Source organism: Plodia interpunctella, chromosome 16 (assembly GCF_027563975.2).
Source record: "Plodia interpunctella isolate USDA-ARS_2022_Savannah chromosome 16, ilPloInte3.2, whole genome shotgun sequence".
NCBI classification, from domain to species: domain Eukaryota; kingdom Metazoa; phylum Arthropoda; class Insecta; order Lepidoptera; family Pyralidae; genus Plodia; species Plodia interpunctella.
Window position 1 is genome coordinate 8,795,188 of NC_071309.1, and position 24,860 is coordinate 8,820,047.

The 24,860-nt window shown below is 37.3% G+C and overlaps 2 protein-coding genes across 8 annotated transcripts; one reads left to right on the forward strand and one right to left on the reverse strand.

The window, feature by feature from the left end:
• Nucleotides 1-14: 14 nt before the first annotated feature.
• On the forward strand, nt 15-13,668 carry LOC128676309 (triokinase/FMN cyclase-like). 6 transcript variants are annotated; one of them, XM_053756347.2, is made up of 14 exons: nt 15-156; nt 2,501-2,658; nt 3,797-3,860; nt 7,222-7,421; nt 7,733-7,822; nt 8,756-8,873; nt 9,394-9,521; nt 10,033-10,150; nt 10,482-10,714; nt 11,029-11,191; nt 11,523-11,670; nt 12,309-12,408; nt 13,091-13,218; nt 13,544-13,668. In XM_053756347.2, exons 2-14 carry the CDS (start codon nt 2,521-2,523, stop codon nt 13,656-13,658), a joined length of 1,743 nt encoding a protein of 580 aa, XP_053612322.1. In that variant the 5' UTR covers nt 15-156; nt 2,501-2,520; the 3' UTR covers nt 13,659-13,668. The 6 variants fall into 6 exon arrangements, with proteins under 6 accessions (XP_053612322.1, XP_053612324.1, XP_053612323.1 ...); XM_053756349.2 differs by having other exon boundaries at nt 17-156; nt 2,509-2,658; XM_053756348.2 differs by having other exon boundaries at nt 24-156; nt 2,494-2,658.
• A 387-nt stretch (nt 13,669-14,055) lies between these two features.
• Nucleotides 14,056-24,513, reverse strand: LOC128676310 (STE20-related kinase adapter protein alpha). 2 transcript variants are annotated; one of them, XM_053756354.2, is made up of 9 exons: nt 24,119-24,513; nt 23,133-23,365; nt 22,756-22,933; nt 22,233-22,352; nt 21,178-21,253; nt 20,689-20,778; nt 18,145-18,262; nt 17,724-17,845; nt 14,056-16,306 (listed from the first exon to the last, which is right to left on the reverse strand). In XM_053756354.2, exons 1-9 carry the CDS (start codon nt 24,281-24,283, stop codon nt 16,230-16,232), a joined length of 1,179 nt encoding a protein of 392 aa, XP_053612329.1. In that variant the 5' UTR covers nt 24,284-24,513; the 3' UTR covers nt 14,056-16,229. The 2 variants fall into 2 exon arrangements, with proteins under 2 accessions (XP_053612329.1, XP_053612330.1); XM_053756355.2 differs by lacking the exon at nt 20,689-20,778 and having other exon boundaries at nt 24,119-24,512.
• Between the last annotated feature and the right edge of the window lie 347 nt (nt 24,514-24,860).

Sequence of the window (24,860 nt, forward strand, 5' to 3'; positions counted from 1 at the left end):
GTTTACTATTCATTTAGTACTTCTAAATAAGAAGAATTGACGATTGTTTTTTAGTGTCTCAGTTTTATTTTCTTAAATTCTCAGTTGTAATGTGAATAGTGCCTTATTATTGCAAATTATTAAAGGTCCTATCATATCGTGGTTGGGTTTTTTAGTGTAAGTACTTAATTAACACAGTTAAATAACTAACCCATGTTGTAACTTGTACATCGTACTCATATTATAAATGCGAAAGTTTGTGAGGATGTATGCGCGTGTGTTTGTTACTCTTTCTAAATCTACTGGATCGATTGTTATGGTATTTGATACACGGGTAGAATATCACCTGGAATAACACATAGGGTATTTTTTATCCCGTTATTCCCAGGGAAGCGAAGCCTCGGAGCGCAGCTAGTTATATATACATTTTTATATTTAAAAAATGGCAAGCCCTACTGGTATGATTGGGACAGACACTGTTTGAATGAGTTTCTTTCGGTATTTCTTCTCAGCAGTGGTCGTACTGAAATGCTAGTAGTTTGTAGCATTGGTAAATATTGTATGACGTGACGTGACTGACATCCACACACACACACACATACACAGACGAATACGCCCATACATCCTAACAAACTTTCGCATTTATTATATTAGTACAATAGGATTTTTTCTCAGTAATATAACAATGTATACGAGTATAAAGCTCTGCTACGCAGCTTGTATGTTTAAAACAAGGGCTATATCGATAAAATCCCACAGAAAAATAATGAGGCGGATAGCGATTTTAATCTGCTATTGTTATGATAAGTTGTACCATGTAAACATGTCACTCCATTTTGGCGGTCGATTAAACAGTTCTTGTTTTGCCAGTAGGGTCATAAACTTCGCCTCGCTGATAGCTTATCGGATGAGAATAATATAAAACTAGTATAGTTGGTGTGCCCGAGTCTGTTTCTAATTAGTTTTACTAAACTGTACCTGTTTCGGTCTACGGAATCGAATGAAGCTGCCTGAAAGAAGCCTCAGGCAACATCTAGTGGAATAATACACTTAATAATGCATTGTCACGTAAATCAACCATGGTATGCAAAATTGTAGCTAAATCAGAGACTGAGAAGTGCTTCACAACTGAGCTGCAATATTCCACCCGTATTCCCGTATTCCATATTTAGGGTGAGTTGCACCGTCAAATTAGACGTTGACTTTAACTGCATAGCTTTTTCTGCGCATGTTAAACTTAACGTCATAGTTGATGGTGCAAACCTTTCTTACATACAGTTTAAGTTAAAAGCTTGTAAAATATAGCTAACGTGTTTCTAGTAATTCAATTCGACAAACAGACAGACACCAACTCCATTAGAAACATTATGATTATATGGTTAAAGATAGTGTGTTCTGTTGAATATTATTCCATAGTTAGGTAATTGTAATCTTATTAAAAAACACACATAAGTGTGGTGTTATTGTCTTATGTAATTTTGGTTACAAGCATTTAATCTATACTATTATTATAAAGAGGTAAGCGTTTGTGAGTTTGTGATTTTGTGATTTGTTTGAAGCCAGTAATCTCCGAAACTACCGAACGGATTTAAAGCATTCTTTCTTCTTTAGAAAGGTACATTATTCAAGATTGCTATAGGCTACATTTTATGTCAAAATTCCCACGGGAGCGAAGCCCCGGGCAACATCTAGTTTCCTATATAAAGTGATTTTTTGTGATACGTAGGTATCAGAGGGTGATTTAAGGATAAGTGCTTACACTATACAGTCATATCATAGTTCGGCTTCTACTAACTCTATTGTACTGATAAAAATATATCTATCTATACATATAATAAAACTGTAAGTGGGCTATGTACATGTGGTACAAATTATGGGTGGTGTGGATGTGGTGGAAGACGGTGGTACAAATATTAAAAATAAAATGTTTTCTTCTATTAGTCCCATAAAAGTCCGCGATAATTATTTTTCTGTAATATTTCTTTTGTACATACGTAGGCCACTGACAGTTTTATTATATGTATATGTTACGGTAAATTTCATTGATTGAAAATTATTACTAATATTACAACATTAATAATAATCACGTGATTTGACAAATGTGAATAATCAATTTAATTTAATTACCTACTTTTATTAGATTGTATTAATAATTTAATAATATAAGTAATAAATAGAGTAAGACCCAAGCTTTTATTTTTCAAACAGGTATTTATTTAGGTACTAAATATATGTATATATCATACAGTTTTACCTACAATATTGTACTGTTTTATAAAAAGCTAGATGTTGCCCGGGGCTTCTCTCCCGTGGGAATTTTGAGATAAAATATAGCCTATAGCAATCTTGGATAATACACCTTTCAAATGGTGAAATAATTTTAAAAATCGGTTCGGTAGTTTCGGAGATTAGGTACCCCCCTCAAAAATACAAACTCACAAACGCTTAGGTACCTCTATATAATAATAGCATAGATTGATGTGAACTAAATTAGCATAATGTGCATATATATAGATTGCAGTGTTCCAGATTTAACCCAAAATGGCAGCAAAGCCCGTAACCAAGAAACTGATCAACTCAGTAGAGAGCTGTGTGGACGACAATCTCCGGGGACTAGTGGCCATGTACCCTAAGCTGAGGCTGCATCCTAAGCATCGAGTTGTTACCATCAGGAACGATGTGAGTTATGTCGAGCGCTTATATTATGTATAGCACTTATATGTATATAGGTATTAGGTATTATGAATTGTCGTGACAGGCATCGCGATGTATATATAAACAGTAATGATGTATTTTATTATATATTATAATTAAAGAGTAGATCAGTTTGTAGTAAGGTACTAACCTTACTACAAACTGATCTACTACTAGTTTGTAGTAAGGTACTAACCTTACTACAAACTGATCTACCCTTTCATTTTCATAGCAAACAAAAGAGAAAAATAATGGCTCAGACGCAAAATGTCTCTTCGTGGGTGTTATAAAAAGTGTACCTAAGAATAAACGATTTTCAAAGCAAAATTCAAAGTATTTATTTAACAAATTATGGTAACATATTGCACAATAATATTGCACAATAACAACATAATAATATATTACATATTAGCTTTTGCCCGTGCTCTTGCCCGTGGTTTCATTTTCCCACGGGAACAGTAATTTTCCGGGATGAAAGGTACCCTATGTCCTTCTCCATACTTCAAAAAGTATGCAAAATTTCAAGAAGTCTGGTTGGTTGTGTAGATAGAGCGTGAAGTGGTTACAAATAAACAAACTTAGTTTCGAATTTATAATACTAGTTGTTCGCCGCGAACACAATAAAATTTCGACGAGTTTTTTTACAAAATTGAGAATATTTCAAAAACGACTTAAACTATTTATTTGATACAAACAGTCATAAATACAAATTAAACACATATGCAGTATCTGAATAGACCAAACAGTGTCGAGTATTATTATAATAACACTGCGTATTATAAACTGAGTGAGATGGTAGCATTTGATAGTGTTATACAATGAAAAGACAAACTATATTGTTTAAGTATTGAAGAAGTCGTTTTGTGACAAATCTTGTAAATCGATACTGAAATTTTCTTAGTTACTGCCAGTGTATATATGAATATTGTATCAAATGAAGGTATATAAGGAATTGAATAAAGATTTTTTTTTTTTTTAAATAAAATCTTTATTAAGACCTTGCGTATCACTAAGGGTCCGCATGGAGTATTTTATTTTAGCTATTCCATCGACCTAGTTAAATGATTCTTTAATATCATTGAGGAAGACATTCCATGAAAATAATTCTTTGTCGTTCACGCAGAGGGACACCGGAAGAGTAGCTGTGATCAGCGGCGGAGGTTCAGGACATGAACCATTTGCTTCAGGTGATATTTTACACGCGTTTTTTATTATTTAACTTGCCCATTTGGTGTTCCACGGCCCTTATTATAAAAAGCATAACACAATTGTGCACTTAGATTCGGCTCCCGACGAGGGAACTCCTCAGCGATTTACATTGTAGCGGCATGCTTTTTTTGTGTGTCTACTTTTCTGGATTCCTATTCTACAACGACTATTTTTGGTTATCCACACTAATATTATAAATGCGAAAGTAACTCTGTCTTTCTGTCTGTCTGTCTGTCTGTTACCTTTTCACGCCTAAACCACCCAACCGATTTTGCTGAAATTTGGTATGTAGATAGTTTGCATTCATGAGAAGGACATAGGCATATTATTTTTTGGAAATTCAACCCCTAAAAGGGTTAAAAGGGGTGGCAAAGTTTGTATGAGAAAAATATTTTTATTGCACATTTTTGCATGAAAATTTGAATTAATGCTTTTTAGTACAAATGATGAAACACGTATTTCAGGGTTTTTCGAAATTCACCCCCATTAAAGGGGGTGGCTAAGTTTGTATGGGAAATTTAATTCTATTTAAATATTTTGCGTGACACTAAAATAATGCTCTGCAATACAAATTATGAGATACATATCTAAGCGTTTTTATGAAAATCAACACCTATGGGGGTTAACGGGGGTGGCACAATTTGCGTAGGAAAAATATTTAACAGTAATTTTTACCATAATATTAAGTCCATAACAATGAACCACGTACATCAGTTTATCATTAACGAAAAATACACAAAGAAATTATGATACACATAGTAGCAAAATTGGTTAAAAATAGGAAATAAGTTTTAGAAAGCGCAGCAGCGGCGGCACGGCAGGTGCACGGCGCGCGCGGGCAAGCCACGCCCGCCCGCGACTGTGCGTCGCTGCAGCGAGGCGGGTGGGGAGGTCTCATCACTAACTACTCTTACACGAACGTGCAGACACGTGAGGGCAGACGTCGTTGTCGCACGTTTGGAAAATATTAAAATTTCGACATGTGGACTGTCGAATCCTCAGCAATTGTGGGACAAGTACAGAAATGATATGTCAGACGATATATTATATAGATTGCAAGAAAATAATCCTAATGTCACATACATTGATTCTATTTATGACGAAGCCCTAACAAAGATTGAAGACCAAGTGATAACTATTACTGGTAAAGATTTATCAGATTTTGATTAGAGTGATGTGTTACGCGAACTAAATTATGACCATGCTTTTTTACAACAGCAAATAACGGAGTCCGTTCCACGTTTGAACCCAGAACAAAGAAATGTCTTTAATAGTGTGGTGCAAAAAATCGAAAACGGCGTAGGTGGTTTGTTTTTTCTTGATGCTCCTGGAGGCACTGGCAAAACATTTCTTTTAAATCTTCTTCTTGCTCAAATCCGAAAAGATATGGGAGTTGCTATTGCAGTAGCGTCCTCTGGCATTGCCGCCACACTGCTCAGTGGTGGCCGGACAGCACATTCAGCACTCAAGCTTCCTTTATACTTAGCTCATGAAGAAATGCCAGTTTGAAATATAAGTAAAAATAGTGAGCGCGGAAGAATGTTGCAGCAATGTAAGTTGTTGGTTTGGGATGAATGTACTATGTCTCACAAGAGAGCAGTCGAAGCATTAAACCGGACAATGCAAGACATAAAAAGCAACAGAAGTATTATGGGAGGGATGGTTGTTCTTTTGGCTGGTGATTTCAGACAGATTCTACCCGTGATAACTAGAGGTACACCGGCAGATGAAATAAACGCATGTTTGAAGGCCTCTACGCTATGGGCGCATGTGCAAAAATTTAGTCTGACTACAAATATGAGAGTACAACTGCACAACGATTCACAATCGGGGCTGTATGCGGCCAGTCTCCTGAAAATTGGTGAAGATCGTATGGCCACAGACATTAACGGTATGATCACACTAAATCACGAATTCTGTATATATTGTTGGCAGCACTGACGATCTAAAAAACAACGTATATCCTGATCTGCGGACTAATATGGGAGACCAAGAATGGTTGTGTGAAAGGGCAATTTTAGCACCAACGAACGAAATTGCTGGACAGATTAATGAAAATATTATGTCAGAAGTGGAAGGTGACGTCGTGGAATATCTCTCTGTAGATAATGTAATGGATACAGAATACGTAACATCAGTTCAACCCTGTCGAGTTTCTCTCTCTAGAATTATCAGGCGTGCCTTCCCATAACCTGAGGTTGAAAGTTGGTGTCCCCGTTCTATTAATGCGTAATCTTGATGCACCTCGGCTATGCAACGGTACTCGATTGCAAATTACGCACTTGGGGAAAAACATCGTTAAAGGAACAATTATGACCGGAACGGCAAAAGAAGAAAATGTTCTGATTCCACGTATTCCCATTATTCCAACAGACTTGCCGTTCCAGTTTAAAAGAGTGCAGTTCCCTTTAAAACCCGCCTTTGCAATGACTATAAATAAAAGTCAAGGGCAGACACTGAAGGTAGCAGGTGTACACTTAGAGAAAAACTGCTTTTCCCATGGGCAATTGTATGTGGCGTGTTCCCGTGTATCTAGCCCCCAAAACCTGTACATATTGTCAAAAGACGGTAAAACAAAAAACGTAGTCTATAGAAACGTATTGTAATAAAATATCGCGTCTATAAACATATATTCCTACAATATACACGTCCTTAGTAAAAAATGACGCGGACGAAGTCGCGGGTAACAGCTAGTTATATTATATATGGATATATATATGGATTCGTCTAAACCAGGTTAAAATATAAGAATATTGGCAATTTCGGTGGCGCAGTGGTAAGGTTCTTGCCACTGAACCGAGAGGTCTCGGGTTCGATACCCGGTCGGGTCATGATGGAAAATGATCTTTTTCTGATTGGCCCGGGTCTTGGATGTTTTTCTATATATGTATTTGGTATACAATATAGTGTCGTTGAGTTAGTATCCCATAACAAGTCTCGAACTTTCTTTGGGGCTAGCTCAATCTGTGTGATTTGTCCTAATATATTTATTGATTAAAAAAAGAATATTTCGTTTTCAAACCCCCCACGAAAAAACACGGGTGTTATAAAAGTTTGACTGCTAAGCGTGTCTGTCTGTGTACGTGGCACCGTAGCTCATCAACGGATGAACCGATTTGGATGCTTTTTTTTTATTCGATAGCTAATTTTAATGCGGTGGTTCTTAGATATGTTTGATCAAACCCGGTTCAGCCGTTCAAATGTTGTAGCGAAATGAATATTGAAAGTCTGTGTTTTTTTTTAATTTGTCTTACAAATTAACTTGTTGTGGTGATTGATACCATCGGGTACAAAATGGTAGTCATATTCACATCTAACTAAAATGGAGATCATTTCCAGGTTTTATCGGCTCCGGCATGTTGGACGGAGCAATTGCTGGTGGAATATTCGCGTCGCCGCCAACCGGCCACGTCCTGTATGCGATCACACATCTCCACAAATACAATTCTGGAGGCTCCATCGTCATACTAGGAAACTATACGGGAGACAGACTGAACTTCGGCAAGGCTATTGAGAAAGCTAAGATTGCGGGCGTTAAGGTAAATGAAACGAATTTAATTCAAATAGTAATGAGATAAGAACCACTCTATTTTATGATTTATCAACGCAAATAGAGGGATGTTATAAATGTGACCGCTAATCGTGTCTATCTGTCTGTCTCTGTATGTGGCACCGTAGCTCATAATCGGGTGAACCGATTTGGATGCGATTTTTTTATTTGACAGCAAAACGCGGTGGTTCTTAGATATGTTCGATTGATGCCGGTTGAGTCGTTCAAAAGTTGTAGCGAAATTAATATTTAAAGTCGGGGGTTTTTTAATTTGTCCAACAAATAAACTTGTTATTTCAGGTTAGAGAGGTGATAGTAGCAGAAGATATCGCGTCCAGTCATAACAAAACAGGTGGAAGGGGCTTATGTGCAGAAGTATACTTGTTCAAGGTAATTATGGCAAAAAGTATTAAGACACTCAGAGGATTTTCGGCATTGTCAAGTGTGTTTCACCACGCCCCGCAATCACTTGGGCAGCGCTCGCTAGGGGATATTTCAATTTGCGGATTTCGCGCGGATTCAGAAGTGATTGTTTTGTTACAGAACGCAAATCTATCTCCGGTTGACTGTAAGAGATAGATAGTTAAACTCTTTATTACATCATACACAAAGGAGTTATAAGTTACAACAAGATATTCAAACATAATGAATGCAAAGGCGGACTTATCGCTAATGCAATTTCTTCCAGCCAACCTTTGGATGGAAAGAGACACAAGTAAACTAAGAGGGTGCAGTCAACAGTATTAAATAAATAGACAAGAAATAAAATAATAAAATAAAAAGATATAGGAGAAATATATAAACATACAGACAAGCGTAAATGTTGTTGTTATAGAACAATGAATAAATATATAATAGATGAAAGGAGACTAATATAATGAGACTTTACTTGCTTCCTAAAAGATGACAAGGTTTGGGCGTTGCGAATTTCAGCCGGCAATGCATTCCACAAATGAGAAATTCCTACATGGGATAACTCCGCCATTGTACATGTATCATTCTTGTATTAATTTTGAGTAATGTGTATGTCATCTCATACACAGATATTTGTTAAAATTCCTATAAGTATGGCGGTTCTTGCCCGCAGTGATGGTGTTCGAGCAAGATTTTTATGATGAAACCATTCAGTCAGTTTAGTATTCAGTCATTCCACTCCTGGGGGCCTGCCTTGGCAAAAGACCCTACGACAAACAGACGGTAAAGCGCGTGTGACCACACCCCTAGTGTTGCCGATCACGGTGACAACTAACCATCAGGAACGCCCCAGGTTTATCCTCTTCTTTATATATAAAATCGAAGATCTGATGATCAATCTATTTCCAGCTATGCGGGGCGATGTCAGCGAAGGGCTACGATTTGGATTCCATTCACAAGATGGCGCTGGACGTCTGCAAACACATGGCTACTTTGGGGGTTTGCTTGAGTCCGTGTTCCTTGCCTGGTAAGTAAACTAACCAGCTATTCTCAATACTCACCGAGTAGTTTTAATAGCAATACTGTTTTTTTTTTGCTCCCGATAGACTTACTGTTAAGTAAGACTTCGGTACTTTAAAAACAATATTTTACAAATTGTCACAATTGTGACTAAGGGTAATTTTTTATCTACAGTCACGAGTCTCACCCTTGCCCTTGACCCCATTTTATACATATAATAATACATTAAAGTATCACGTCTTTATCCCTTACATAGCCAATAGTTGCGAAATTCGAGGGCCACTCGAGAATTTAGCTGTATGTTGGTGGGATTCAGATTCAATAGTTGCCACTGCAAGTTGCTAACCTGTCGCCTATAAGAAGTATTCTCAATTTATAGCCTTTTCCCTAGATCGACCTTTACAATCTACATGGGAAAAGAAGCAGCTGGTGCGTTCTGTTTTTCATTCGCTCCCAGATTAGTTTTGAACACATGCACAGCATGAAATAATGTGGTGTTAACTTTAGATACATTGTATTGTGTAAAGGCCAGCCACCGCTTTTCGAAATCGCGCAAGGAGAGATGGAATTGGGTGCTGGAGTGCACGGAGAAGCAGGCATTGCTAAAGTCACGATGGGGACCGCCAAGGAAGTCACTGCATTAATTTTAGAGAAGGTAAATCTATATTTCTGAATAAAATATATATAATAGTAATACTATACTATACTATAGATACTATACTTATATTAGAGCAACGTAGTATTTTTATAAAACTGACTGACTGACAGGGAAGACAAACAAAACCCTTCCAAGATACTTCAGAGTTGATGGTGCAACGCATGTTAAAAAACAAAATGGCGGCTGGCTGAGAGATGTTACTCTCTCTTCATGTTCCTGGTTTCTTCCTGAGCCGTTAAACGTCGGAGGCCAGGGTGCGCTTTCCTACATTTTCGTCTCCACTTCGCACGGTCGTCGGCATCCCTAGTTGTCAGACCATTGGCAACCAATGCTGAGCTGATATATGTAATTTTTTGAAGATATTTTTTATTAGATACTAGGAATAGGTATTTTCAAAAAAACACTTTAATATTGAAAAATTATGACTGTTTCTTTTCAAAAAATATATATACCTTTTATTTAGTTATAACATTATCGAAATCATTTATCACATGCGGTGTTTGTGTAGATAGTAGATCACTTGAAGCTGGTGGCAGGCGACAGGGTGACCGTGATGCTGAACAACCTTGGAGGGACGTCCATATTGGAAGTTAATATCATGTGCTCGGAGATCAAGGACTATTTCAGTAAGTAATAGTCTTTGGAGACCACCACAGTTCTATATCTGTTTTACAGAGTAGAAAATTGCATTTAATAAGGAACTATATTTTATGTTTATATTCCTATGCCGCGTACGACAACCACGAGAGGCCAATCGCCTCTCTTGTTCTTTTCTTTGTATAAATAGTGTGTTAGTAATACACTAAGCAACACACTCGATAAGAAGAAGTATAAATGGAAGATTAAAAATATATTTGTATTTCTTACGGACTGCTCATTCCATCAGTGGAGTCACGAGTATTTTCAAGTATCATTGAGCTACTTATACGAAATTTGCATGTTTATTTTTCCTTTCAGGTAGCAAGAAAATAAAATCAGAGCGCATATTCGCGGGTCACATGAAGACTTCACTAGAGATGCACGGCTTACACGTCAGTGTCATCAAACTGAGCAGAGAGAATGGTGACTTCTGGCTGGAACTGCTTGATGGTTCCACTGACGCTCCTGGATGGACTGGAACTAGGCTGTCTGTTTGGGAAGACGGGCAAGTTGGAGATGATGATGATGTGCTAGACAACTATACAAGAAAGGTACATGGTTTATTGTTTTAATCTTCTACAGTTTACTCAAGGCTCGAATTTTGTCTCCCATTTTCCCGTTTGGGCTGTGACGCCGCGAAGCTACTAGATTTAATAATGGACTTTAAAAAGCAACAGAACACATACACAAAAATAAAATAAAAATAACACAAGTACAATACTTAAGAGCACAGATAATAATAATAAGTAAGTAATGTGTATGTGTGCTGCAGTAATACAAAATGGTCTTGGCTCAACGATAATATTGCTCCTCATGGAGGAACGATGATATGTCTAGATATCTACTAAGATTTAAATTATTCCAGGCTTCAGCGGGCCCATCGCTGTCGCAATCACAACAGGAGCTATTCCGAGGGTGTCTCCAAGGTGCAGGACAGGCGCTGGTCAAGAGTGAGTCGCTGCTCAATAAGCTGGATTCCGGGTGTGGTGATGGAGACTGTGGCACCACTATCAAGCAGTTTGCTCAAGGTAATTATATCCTCCGACTCCGATTCCTTCCTCAGCCTACATTTTCTTTTCCATTTCGTATGAACTTCGATTTCCCTAGTATAGTCAACAGCACATCAAGTTGACCCCGCATGAACCTCTAATAGCACGGTAATAGTGGCGAGTTTGCAATGAATTTGGGTAGGTGCTGTTGTCTGTACGTAATTATTGGCACTTATATCCTTCATTCGAAGCCAGTACAACACCGCCACAATTAGCATATGTGCGTTGGAGCCTAGTGTCCTTACTTTTAATAGGGTTAAATAATTTTACTATAGATGAATCTTACAGATATATTCAACCATATTTCCAGCAATCCTAGACTACATCAAGCAGGGCTCAGTGGAACACCCGTCCAACGTGCTGTGGGTGTTGTCGGAGATCGCTGAGAAGGACATGGGAGGGACTTCAGGAGGCATCTACAGTTTGGGCCTAGCCGCTGCTTCACAATCTTTTGCTTCGTAAGTCACTGATATTAATAGATATTTTTAAGGTCCTTATGTCTTGGCAGCATAAACTAGATTCCCAATATAACTCATAGTGTGTACACACTACTCTACTGCACATGCACACCAATATATAACGTAATTATTGGTGTGCTGTGGAAATAAAAATGATTTCATTTTCTCCTCAATTATCTTCAAGTCGACTTGGGGCAAAAATACTTTTTTTATGAATGTATGTTTGTAACGCGAAAACTTTCGAACCGTTCGGTCTGATTTTAATGAATTTTAAAAGATATGTAGGATCTGTCAATAGAATTTTTATGTTCGTGGGGCATCAAAATCGGTTGTGTTGTTTTTGAAATATTCACAATTTTGTAAAAACTCATCAAAATTTATTGTGTTCGCGAGGTCTAAGTTCGTGGCGAACCACTAGTTAGGTTCAAAATACAAAAAATATTTGTATCGACCACAGAATATCGACTTAAGTATGTTATTGAACACGTTAAGCCGTTGGTTCCGGCTGTGCAATCATTAAAACCTACGAATCCGCATTGGGCTCTCATGGTGGGACATTGTCATGGTCCATACTCCTTATCTATCCATAATGCAGGACCGAATTACTATATTCATTCTTATGTTTCTGCTACAATCAGGTCAAGAACAGTAAACATTACAGCGTGGCTCGCAGCTTGGGAGAGCGGCATGCAAGCCATCACCAAGTACGGAGGGGCGGAGCCAGGAGACAGAACCATGGTAAACTTTGGAGTTTACCAGCTTATATTATAGGCGTCGCTCGCGTGAAATTCCCCCGGGAAGAATACATTTTCCGGGCTGAAGATACCCTATGTCCTTCTACGAACTCCTAATTATATGTGGGTATACAAAGCGGTGGTGGTGTAATGGTTAAGGCGCCCGCCTGTGGATCGAAAGGTCCCAGGTTCGAATCCTACTCGTGGCACATGAGTTTACATACCAATCAATCTGACTTATGTATAGTAGTTTTCATCGACCAACCACTTGCTTCTGGTGAAGGAAAACATCGTGAGGAAACCTGCACACTGGTTGATTATTAACTTGTGTGTGAAATGGAGAAGGCAATGGCAAACCACTCCATTACTAATGCCAAGAAAGTTGTTGTTTGTGTTTAATTCCACGTAATGACCACGACCCTCAGCCATGAGGAATACGACTGTGAAGAAGATAGGAAGTTTCAAGATTGATCGAGAAGTTAATTAACAAACTAAATTAATTAACTTTTGGACGTGTGGTAGGTACCTGTATATCATTTACATTTAATGACGAAAGTTTTAAATTAGTATGTATAGAGTATAGATTAGAGTACCTACTTTTTCGTGGTCAATTATCAAATATTATCAATAAAATTAAACAAAATTGTGTTTTTAGTCACATTTACACATGATACATCTGTCCACAGCTGGACACTCTGCATACAGCGTCCGTGGCGTTCAAACAGAACCTGTCCAGTGATCTGAAGACCCTGCTCCGTAAGACCGGGGATGCAGCCGAAGTTGGGGCTAAAGCTACGGCGTCCATGACCGCCAGGTATCAATTATGTTATTCAATAACATCATATACCTTCTCCGCCACTGGTTCTTGTGTAAAAAAGATGGCAGAAAGACCCGATGTACACAAACTTAGAAATGGGCACAACAAACAAGTTTTCCTTTACCAGAAGCAAGTGGTGGTCTAAAAAACTACTCCTAAAAATGTGTCAGATTTGCATACAAACTCATGGCATGAGTAGGATTCGAACTTGAGACCAGTCGGTCGGTCTTATCCACTAAACCACTTATGTACTTAATATGAAGGTAAAAGGTTGAAAAAATATTTCTTTGTCATAAATTTATTGAAATGTTTAATATTTCAGGGCGGGTCGCGCGTCGTACGTGGCGAGCGGGTACACGCGCGATGACGACGCGGGCGCACGCGCCGTCGCTATATGGCTGCAAGCGATTGTCGACTTTATGCTCAGTAAAATATAGTTCAATTTCATTGGTGGGTTTAATTTATGGGTAATTGACGTTAAAAACCATTACGATTACATAATTGTTCGGCGATTCGGCTACGCCAATGAATATTTTCGACCAAAATACGTTTGCACAAGATATTATTTCAGATTTTTTAAATTTAGCAGTTTTGGAAATAGGCACATGTTAAACATTTTGTGAAATATTCCAATAGATTCACATCCATGCTTATCTTACATGAATAACTTCTGAATAGCTAACTTTTTTATCAATAAGGGTGGGTTGGACCGTCAAATTTGACGTTAACTTTAACAGTACGCCATTTTGTGGAAACGTCACTGGCGCTCAATCAACGCGCGTAATCAACGTCAAATTTGAATCCGAAATGGAGCAAGAAAATAAAAACCATAGATTAACAAACTAATTGTTTATTCAATCACAGTAGCAACGTCTGGTCTAAATATATATTGTTAAAATATGTCATATATTAATCTAATTATAATTATCGTATTATTATGCATAATCCCGGATATTGTCTGTACCAGAAGAAATTTCCATATGTTGTGCCTATGTAAGTACAAAAATATTTGTGGCGTCCAATAGACTGAAAAAACATATGGAGAAGCGGTGATCGTAGCCACATGAGACAAAACGTAGTACGAAGAACCTTGTAAAAGGCGACAGGCTCAAAGGGACAAAAGATACTATAAATAGCACTCTGTCCCGTTTCTCTTCGTCTATTCCTAGCCTAGTACGCGTTTCTCTGTCTTGTATAAACGAAATGGAAAACATTAGAATGTCTGTTGTTTTCTCTGTCTACACTACGATGTTAACCGTGTTTAACAACTATTTTTATTATACCAACTCCACACTGTCGTCGAATTTAGACCCATGCCGACGCCAATGCGTGAACATTGCGTAGTTAGTATGAGCGCTTTTATTTACCGCAATGAAAAACCAGCAATGTATACCGAATCCGCCAAAGTTTGGCAAACTGTTCGACGACAGTGTGGAGCCGGCATTAGAGTTAGTTCTCTATTCTTAGGCCGCCTTTACACTAGTAAGGTTCTTGTGTACATAAATTGATAAATAAATAAGATTTGTTTAAGAACTTACTTACGGTTCGCCGTTATTTGCAAAATATGTCACAGATCAAAAAACCTTATACAAATAATTAGCCTATACAGACTTTTTAATTTACAATTTTATACTAATGTTATTATATTGGGAAAATTCTTCATTAATTTACAATTTTATACTAATGTTATTCATGTGATAAAATAAAAAAATTTCATAACTAAATATAAGATATAAATAGCTACATAAAAAACTCGTTCTCCGCGTCTTTCTGTTTCTAAGCTTTCTTCTTTTAAACCACGCAACGGATTTTGATGCAGATTCCACTGTTATTTAGACGATTTATCCTCGAAGGTTTAAAGAACTCTGGCGATGTCGGGCCGGGTCGCACGCAATTTCAAAATATCAAAAATGTCATAATAATTAAGGATGAAGAACATGTGTGAAAGTTGCTAAAGGAAGTCAACTAGCGTTAAATAACTACCCTCTTATTCATAAAAAAAAACAGATGAAGCGTACTTTAAGCTAAAGTATGCTTAGTCACTATCGTACTTCATAATATTTGACATTGAAAGAATGAGACAAAACATACATTAACTTCGAGAAAGAGAGAGATAGTGTAAAAGCGGCTGGCTTACGTCAATAGCTTCACCATTTTAAATTCTTTATTAAGAATACTCAATAACTTTTCGTATTAGGTAAAGAAAAATCAGCTGATCCATACATTTTCCACAACATAGGTATTCAATTTTGTATAGAACAGCCGATTTATTTTTTCGCTATTTCGGAGTTACTCCCATACTTCTTACAAGTTATTCAAAATCGTGGACTGAGCATGTAGACAAAATATAGCCAATGTATTAAGTCACCCTGTATAGTAAATTGTTGTATTGTCGTATTTATACCTTATAACAATTGCCACATTCATAAGAGATATTGCAATTTTATTATTTGATAATGAATTATATCTTAAGTGTTTGCTTGTAAAAGTTTCTGTTTTGGCGAATTAGAGCTTTGTGTCTATACACATAACATTCAAAATTGTTGAGCGAATAAACAATGCCGAATAATAATTACCTCTATACAGATCAGTGTTTAAATTAAGTACATTTTCATTTAAACAATCTATAACTCAAGTTTCTTTCATTTCCGTGCGAGTGCAATTAAAGGCTAAAATTTATAGAGTCATAACGTTCTGTCAAGATTCTTAGGCACCTACATAAATTCTCTTTTAATTCGTCAAGTCATTGTAAAGGAATGTATTCCAGAATATCGTACTCAGAACAATTTTATAACTTGGTCAAATGTTAATTGTACGATGGTATTGACAGGGGATGCCAAAAATGCGAAGTGGAGACGAAAAAATAAGATGGCGGGGAAGAAACTGGGGGAGAGAGAGAGAGAGAGAGTGAGAGGGGGGGGGGAGAGGGATTAAAGTTAATTGACCATAAACAAGCCACATGTCCAGAGCAATACCCGGGAAGTGTTATTGTATTGTCTATTACTCTATTAGAAGTCCCATTCGGTCGTCTTCTCAATCTCCATTTCCGCCATTTTCTGTTGCAGTAGTAACGCTGACATGTCACCTGCAATTATTATAATTACAAGTTTTAAAATATATCTCGACGACCTCAGTGGCGCAGTGGTAAAGTTCTTGCCACTGAACCGAGAGGTCCCGGGTTCGATCCCCGGTCGGGTCAAGATGTAAAATGATCTTTTTCTGATTGGCCCGGGTCTTGGATGTTTATCTATATATGTATTTGTTATAAAATATAGTATCGTTGAGTTAGTATCCCATAACACAAGTCTCGAACTTACTTTGGGGCTAGCTCAATCTGTGTGATTTGTCCTAATATATTTATTTATTTATTTACTTTTACTATTTCCCTTTCAGGACAAATAGGTCTACAATACATACAATATTTTGAGAAAGTTATTAAAAGTTATTAAATTCAAGATTTGTCACATACGTCTTACAAAAATGACATTTTTTATTTATTTATTGAGTAACAGACAGGCAGCTTCAGCAGCTGATGTGTCAATATCCAAGCACCGTTGAAAGTTTCTAGATATTTCAAAAGTCACATCACTGATATCAATTAACAACTTTATATTAATTCAGATTTTATACAACAGTGACACATTGTTCACTGCTATCCAATTGTCAAGTCTATTTTTAAAAGACTTTATTGATGGTGCAGAAACAACTTCCTCTGGTAATCTATTCCAATTGCGGTCCACCCGGTTGCTGAGAAAGTGGTGAGCTGTGTTGGTTTTAGACAGTGTGCGAGATATCATGCAGTGGTGTCTCCTTGATGATTTGGAATTGTCATTCTAGTTCCTATTCCTATATGTATATTGAGCTAAAATTACGCAAATTTTAGTTTCCATTCAGAAAAGTCTCAATAAGATTTTTGCCACAAGATTTTACTGTCGTTAAAGAGAACTTGTGGCATTTAATGTCTGACAAAAAGCCACGGCTGTGCTGTAACCCGTTGAGGAGTTATCTCGTTGGGTGACTGAAGCGACGTGGGAAATTTTAACTCTGTGAGACAACTACTGCATTACTATGTTTGCTTGTCTGTCTGTAATCAAGCAGACAAGCAAACATAGTGACAATTGAAACTGAATAAAAGCTTGGAAAAATGTTTATTATTTTGTAGGCAATTTTTGGTTGCTGCGTGGTTTCATAATTTAGTGCCATCGCGGGCAGAAGGTAAGGTTTTTGCCCAGCAGTGGGACACTTTAAACAGCCTATAAATAAAAAAAAGGTTTTTTATTTTATATTAATGGTACCCGCAGAATACCAGCGTCGTGGTCCACGACACAATCTCAGCGGGGTCTATATTGGTGCATGTGTACACACATGTTTAAATAATTAAGCTTAATTTCAATTTTTGTTTGTTCACATTCAAACGATTTTTTTCTATGTATCAAATTACTTTTGTGGTTAACAAACGTGAAGCTTGTTCATATGTTAGGGACAATTTCAAATATACTCACTAGGATCTGGCTTAATAGGCTTGACCTTGGAGATGAGACCTGGCAGGAAGTCAGTCTTGCGGACTTGTTTGAAGAACGCGTGGTTCAGCAGCTGCGTCGCCGTCGGCCGCTTATCAGGGTCCCTGTAAGTTATTATTGCAAGTTAATGCAAATGCATAGTTCCAATACCAATGCCTCTAAAGGTGCTCTTAAGATTTCCGTTACATTTGCACGTGACTTACGACTACTTTTTAGGGTTCCGTAGCCGCAAAATGGCAAAAACGGAACCTTTATACATTCGTCATGTCTGTCTGTCCGTCCGTATGCCACTTTTTTCCGAAACTATAACAACTTTGTAAGTACGCAGCGAACCAATCACAATGCGTCATTGTGACGCAACGGCAACCACAATGCAATGTGATTGGTCACTTCACCCACGGACCTCTGCAGCGCCATTTCGGTGAGCTGGTGGAAGGCGTCGCTGAGCTTGCGGCGCGCGTACTGCAGCCGCGCGCGCGCAACCTCGCTGTCACCGACGCCGCTATCCGTATTGTACATACCTGCCCGACAATTTATCAATAACTAGCTATCGCCCGCAGCTCTGCCCATGTTGCGATTATGTTTGACCTCGGGTCAATCCTACTAATATTATATTTGCGAAAGTTTGTGTGGATGTATGTATGTTTGTTATTCTTAAAACTCTTAAATATACTAGTCCGATTGTTATGAAATTTGGCACACGGGTAGAATATAACCTGGAATAACACATATGCTACTTTTATCCCGAAATTCCCACGGTAGCGAAGACCCGGGGCGTAACTATATATATATATATATATATATATATATATATATATATATATATATATATATATATATATAAATAATAAAATAATAAAATTCGTTTATTTCGGATCACCAGTAAATCCATAGAAATGTTAGTACCATGACTTATTAACTAGTGTTAGTATACAATAGAATTTTCTTAAAATTGGAGAGTAGTTATTCTCCGCTACTGTTCTTAAAATGCCATTGGGACTGTCTCTGACTCTTCTCAATAGCGAGGCTGTTTTTTTGCGTATGATCGCGTGAAAGCCATCCGTCCGAGCTTGCGCGAACATTTCCGACGCACTGCAGTACCGAGGCAGACCCAACAACATTCTAAAAGCATTATTATATTGGACACGCAGGATATCCAGGGTCTTTTTGGTGTAATTGACCCATAGATTGCCCGTGTACAGACTCTGACAATAGGATTTAAACAGAGTAATTTTTACTTGATCTGTACATCGAGCAAACCTACGGGCCAGCATGTTACTCCTGACCGCGAGCGCCCTACGTTCCCTCTCAATATCTAAATTGTCTTTGAGGTCATCGGCAATAACATGGCCTAGGTATTTAAAAGAGGACACTTTTTTAATCTTAAAACCATTCAACAACAGATCGGGCCCATCTTCCCTATGTTTGCCTCTAACCTCAAAGACCATGTACTCACATTTTTTGACATTATATGTCAATCCATGTGACTCAGCATAGGCTTCACACACCTTAAGCAACTCCCTTATTGCTTTCACCGATGGTCCCAGCAGCACCATGTCATCTGCATAGCTGATGTTGTTAATGCTAACCCCACCAACACTGCATCCGACACGCTTGCTACTAAGCTCATCTATGAGGGCATCTATGTACAGATTGAAAAGTCTGGGAGATGTCAGGCCCCCCTGTCGTACCCCACAATCCAACCTATATAGACTTTCGCATTTATAATATTTGTATGGATAACTCACACTAATTTCACAGTTTAGTGATTTTGATAATTTGATTTTGTTTTTTAATGAGATGCCGCCAGCGCTGATATGTATGATGGTTGTCACAAAATATGAAAGACAATGAAACGATCTCCATTTAAATTTGCATACCCGTGGACGGTGAAACATGTAGAATTAAGTTCTTCTTTTAACATCACATAGTAAAAAAATGTGAACTCATGTTTTTGCTCATAAATAATTTTTGTCTTTGAATGACATGTGATATATATATATATATATATACGTATATATATTATAATCAGCACTCGGATCACAATCATAACCTGTTTTGATATACCTTTTGACTATGTACATTATGTACTTTTATATATTATTAGAAAGAAAAAAAAAACATTGTAAGAAACAATAATGGTAAGCCGATCTGGCATGATAGGGACCAACACTGTTCAAATGAGTTTCTTTCGGCATTTCTTCTCAGCAGTGGTCGTTCCGAAATGCCAGTAGTTTGTAGCTTGTGAGAAATAACTATAAATATAAAGATTGACGAGAAAAAGTGCCTGTGAAGGTCTAATTTCTGAATAAATGATTTGAATTTGAATTTACTATATCTGTTGTGATTAATGTTTTATATGTTGCCCGATCATGAAACATCTACTTGTTGGATTACGATGAAATTTGGTAAATAGGGAAAATGTCCTGGAATAGCACATAGAGTACATTGAATCCCGAATTTCCCACGTCGAGCAACGAGCAAAGTCAAGAAAAGCAACTTGTAAAGAAACCAAAATCTCTTTAATGTCATACCTAGTTCATGTGTGCATAAACGCATGTGTGCTCGCATTAAAATTCCATATAATCGAGCTGCGTATGCGCCATATACTCAACCGGTGTACACGGGTTTTTAAGTAGTAAATTAATGTGAATAAAATATATAAAAGGTCCGATGAAACTCGGAAACTCATTCAACACTGTTTGAATGAGTTTCTTTCGGCATTTTTTTCTCAGCAGTGGTCGTTCCGCAATGCTAGTAGTTTGTAGTTTTGGTTAATATAATTTAATTTAGAATATGACGTGAAAAAGTGCCTGTGAAAGCCTAATTTCTGAATAAATGATTTGATTTTGATTTCGATCAGCTGATTGATCGGTGAGAAAGGTTGACTTTTTTTTCAATTATTGATATCCACATCTTCGTGTGATACAGTATATGAAACATGTACCTTTCACATTGTCCGATCCGATATCGGATAACGGATCCGAAACCGATATGTCCACGATACTATCGGGAGAGAGTGGGGTGTCGAACTCATCTATGACAGAATTAATTGATAAATGTCACACTTGATATTTTATAGGTAGGTACTATAATTTTTTTTAACTTATATATCTGACAGTTGAAACTTGATAGGTTTGTCATCTCATTTAAGAAAAATTTGGAACATAATTGCAATTAAAGAGATTCAATTGTACATAATATAATTATGTTTAAAGAAGATAATTTTAAATTCGGCTATTGTTACACCGTTTATGCCAGCTATTTGGTAGGTACAGTTCTATTGTAAAAGTATCGAATCCTTTAAAACAAAGCTAAAGGCAGAAAAACGTCAAAAATTATCAGCCGTGGTTAGTACAGGGTGAAACGATGATGATCGGATGGTATCCGATATCGGATCCGATTTGTCGGATCGGACAGTGTAAAAGTATCTTACTCTTCATCTCGCCATCCTCTAGACACGGCTCCGGGAACGTTGAGCAATCCAGCAGCTGTGGCCGGCTGCCACGGACCTGCATGGATACTAAAATTTATATTTAAAAAATGGTAAGCCCTTCTGGCATGATAGGGACCAACACTGTTTGAATGAGTTTCTTTCGGCATTTCTTCTCAGCAGTGGTCGTTCCGAAATGCTAGTAGTTTGTAGCTTTGGTAAATATCATTTAATTTAGAATATGATGTAAAAAAGTGCCTGTGAAGGCCTAATTTCTGAATAAATGATTTGATTTTGGATATATTTTTAATCAACATGGAATAAAACCACATAATATAAAAACAAAAAAATAGTTTAATGACGACCTCGGTGGCGCAATGGTAAAGTGCTCACTCCTGTACCGAGAGGTCCCGGGTTCGATCGCCGGTCGGGTCATGATGGAAAATGATATTTTTCTGATTGGCCCGGGTCTTGGATGTTTATCTATATATGTATTTGTTATAAAATATAATATCGTTGAGTTAGTATCCCATAACACAAGTCTCAAACTCACTTTGGGGCTAGCTCAATCTGTGTAATTTGTCCTGATATATTTATTTATTTATATCGCTAGGAAGTGATGTAACTTTGTCTAATATAATTTATAGACTTTCTAATCAGGAGGCGGTTATAAAGTTTATAAATTATATTGATCTATCCTGTTATGAAAATTTATCAGGTTCGAATTGACCATATTTTAAGCTCCTTAAGTTACATAATTACTTTGCAAAAACAAGTTTATATTTTTTTTTGCCAAAACAGACTTTATGACAAAGTATTTAAGGTCCAATTTAGGTTATCTATAAACTTAACCGTGATAGGAGTTTAAGCTATCATCACCATCATCTACAGCCCTCCGCGAGTCACTGTTGGGCATAGGCCTCCTTCTGTTAACGCTAACCATCTCTGTCCTGAGCCATCCCCATTCAGTTATAGTTTTAATTTAATTTGAGTATTAAGCTATATCATAAGCCAAATAATTATAGACCTTATTGTAAGTAAATTAAAGTTTGAATTACCTTCTCAGTGAACATGAGGGTGGTGGGTATCTCCGCGAAGGGCACGGCGCCGTTGGCGAGCTCACAGCACAGCACGCCCAGCGAGTACATGTCCGAGCGTGCGTCGTAGCCCTTCAGGTTCTGGTTCAAGCCAAAACTACATTTATTGTAAGGGGGCTTATGGGTCAAATTTCATAATATTATAAATCAAATTCAATCTCAATCAAATTTCATGAATCTACAAAATAGTGTCGCTATTTTGATACTAAAATAATTTTATTTTAGTATCAAAATAGTTTCGTTTGTAGATTTATGAAATTTGACTGTATTAAAACATATCAACAAAATTAAAAAACACTTCATAAAAGTTACAACAAATTGGCGGGAATAACACTTCTTCCCTCACATCTTTCATCCCATGATAAACATTTAAAATAAGGAATATCATATCACATTATTTTTTTGTTGGTTGCCAGTGCAACATCAATTTTGCACGATTATGAATATTTATTGTTCTAGTATTGATATTGCATATAAATGTCACCTGTTCCAGCAGCTCTGGACTAAGCCACATGAGGTTGACATTATCATGGTCTGGTGGTGGTAGGTTGTGCAGCTGCTTCTGTCTGCGCCCGCGCAGCATCATGCTAGCTGCACTGCGGAGCCCCGACAGCCGCACGCCGCCGTTGGCTCCCACCAACACATGGCTGGCGCGGACACTCCTTGCAAATTTAACAATTAATTACTATGATACAATTACTATATACAAATATATTAAATGTGGCATGGATTCGTACCTGAGAACTCTCAATCATAGTGGATAAGTTGCCTTATCCACAGAATCGGCTTCCGAGTGGGTAGTGAGATTTTAGTTCAGATTACATTAAATTACATAATATTGATAAACCTATTCCTTCTCACCTGTGAATGTAAAGTTGCTTGTGTAGGTATTGCAAGGCAAGAAGTACGTCTCGCAATATGATAGCGCACGCTAACTCTGGCAACCCCTCAGGGAAGTACCGGTCCAGGATGTCACGGCACGAGCCAAATGTCATCAATGGAGACACCACGTACAGCTCACGTCCATGTACAAAAGAAGTCAGGTATGGTAAAATATTAGGATGCTGCAGTTCTTTACGTGTTGCTATGTCTTGCTGAAAAATATAAAGGTAAATGCTTATGTGTATGTTCTATTTAATGAAAGAAAAATTATAAAGTTATTTTCTTATAGAAACTAAATAATAAATGAATAATTATATTAGGTCAAATCACACAGATTGAGCTAGCCCTAAAGTAAGTTCGAGACTTGTATTATGGGATACTAACCCAATGATACTATATTTTATAACAAATACAAATATAGATAAACATCCAAGATCCTGGCCAATCAGAAAAAAATCATTTTCCATCATGACCCGGCCGGGGATAGAACCCAGGACCTCTCGGTCCAGAGGCAAGTACTTTACCACTGCACCACTGAGGTCATCTTAAAGGTCGTCAAAGTGGTGGTGGTATAATGGTTACGATGTTATGGTGAACTCCAAGGTCCCAGGTTTGAATCCTATTTGTGTCACATGAGTTTGTGATACCAATTTGAATCACGTAAGTAGTTTTCATCAACTACCATTTGCTTCCTATGAAAGAAAATAATGTGAGGAAACCTGGCAAACCATTCCATGAATAGTGCCAAGAAACCACAACACTTGCCATGAGGAATAAGACTATGAAAACGAAGAAGAAAGTTATATAAACCATGTAGAAATTTCAACACCTTATACATAATTTTTCAAATATACACCCTATTTTACATTGATCAATAATTTATAGAGAACCGGAAATTCACTCTGATGAGAGAGAAAGAGGAAGAACACGGACGAACAGCTGATAGATCATTACAATAAATTTACCTGTATTAAGCTGGCGTTTTCTTTGGTTTTGTCAACAAAATACCTCTTGATGGCCACATTTTGGTTGCTGGGCTTGTAAAGAGCGGAGTAAACCACAGCCACCCCTCCACAACATTCAGTTATTATCGAAGTCAATTGGTAATCATTTATATCAGGGTTAAACATCGTAAGATGTTTGCAAGCACAAAATTAACGCACGAATAAACGTGTGGTTGTTGAATTAGCGTTGTGACAGTTAAAAGGACATTATAGCGTTATATTGATAATCTAAAAATAGTATCCACTACGTCTCAATAGATGAAGCTAAATTAAAGTAAATAAGAATAATATAAATAAACAAATTAGCAGTACAAATTACAAGCCAATGTTTTCCTACTGCAAGTGACATTACAAAATGTCATTGCTTGAAGGTCCTGTCCTGTGGCATTGACGTTTCAAACCCGTGTTTCAAACTTCAACAGAAGCGTTTTGTTTTCACGTTAGCGCCTTTTGCGTTTAATGTTATATCTAATACGTTTGGTTTGTATTTCGTTACTCGATATACTATTTACGTAATAAAATTATGTAAAAGATTTTGTATTGTATATTAGTTGGCTGTCAGAAGAGTAGGACCGTAGACTTCTTTCCTACGGTATGTTAGTTTGGTGCACAACCCAGAATGTTCAAAAACCATCAAAACCGAAAAAACATGAAGTCCGAAAAAAAAAACTATCGGCCTAGCACGGCTCTGCGGTCGTAAATA

Bases quoted from the DNA above. Each gene is read 5' to 3' on its own strand.
- LOC128676309 (XM_053756347.2), top strand. From the start codon at position 2,521: ATGGCAGCAAAGCCCGTAACCAAGAAACTGATCAACTCAGTAGAGAGC. The intron at 3,861-7,221 runs GTGATATTTTAC...GATCATTTCCAG, and splicing joins ACATGAACCATTTGCTTCAG to GTTTTATCGGCTCCGGCATG. The intron at 10,151-10,481 runs GTAAGTAATAGT...TTTTCCTTTCAG, and splicing joins GGAGATCAAGGACTATTTCA to GTAGCAAGAAAATAAAATCA.
- LOC128676310 (XM_053756354.2), bottom strand. From the start codon at position 24,283: ATGTTTAACCCTGATATAAATGATTACCAATTGACTTCGATAATAACT. The intron at 17,846-18,144 runs GTCCGTGGGTGA...AATAACTTACAG, and splicing joins ACCGAAATGGCGCTGCAGAG to GGACCCTGATAAGCGGCCGA. The intron at 16,307-17,723 runs GTGAGTATATTT...TAATAATTGCAG, and splicing joins GCCTATTAAGCCAGATCCTA to GTGACATGTCAGCGTTACTA.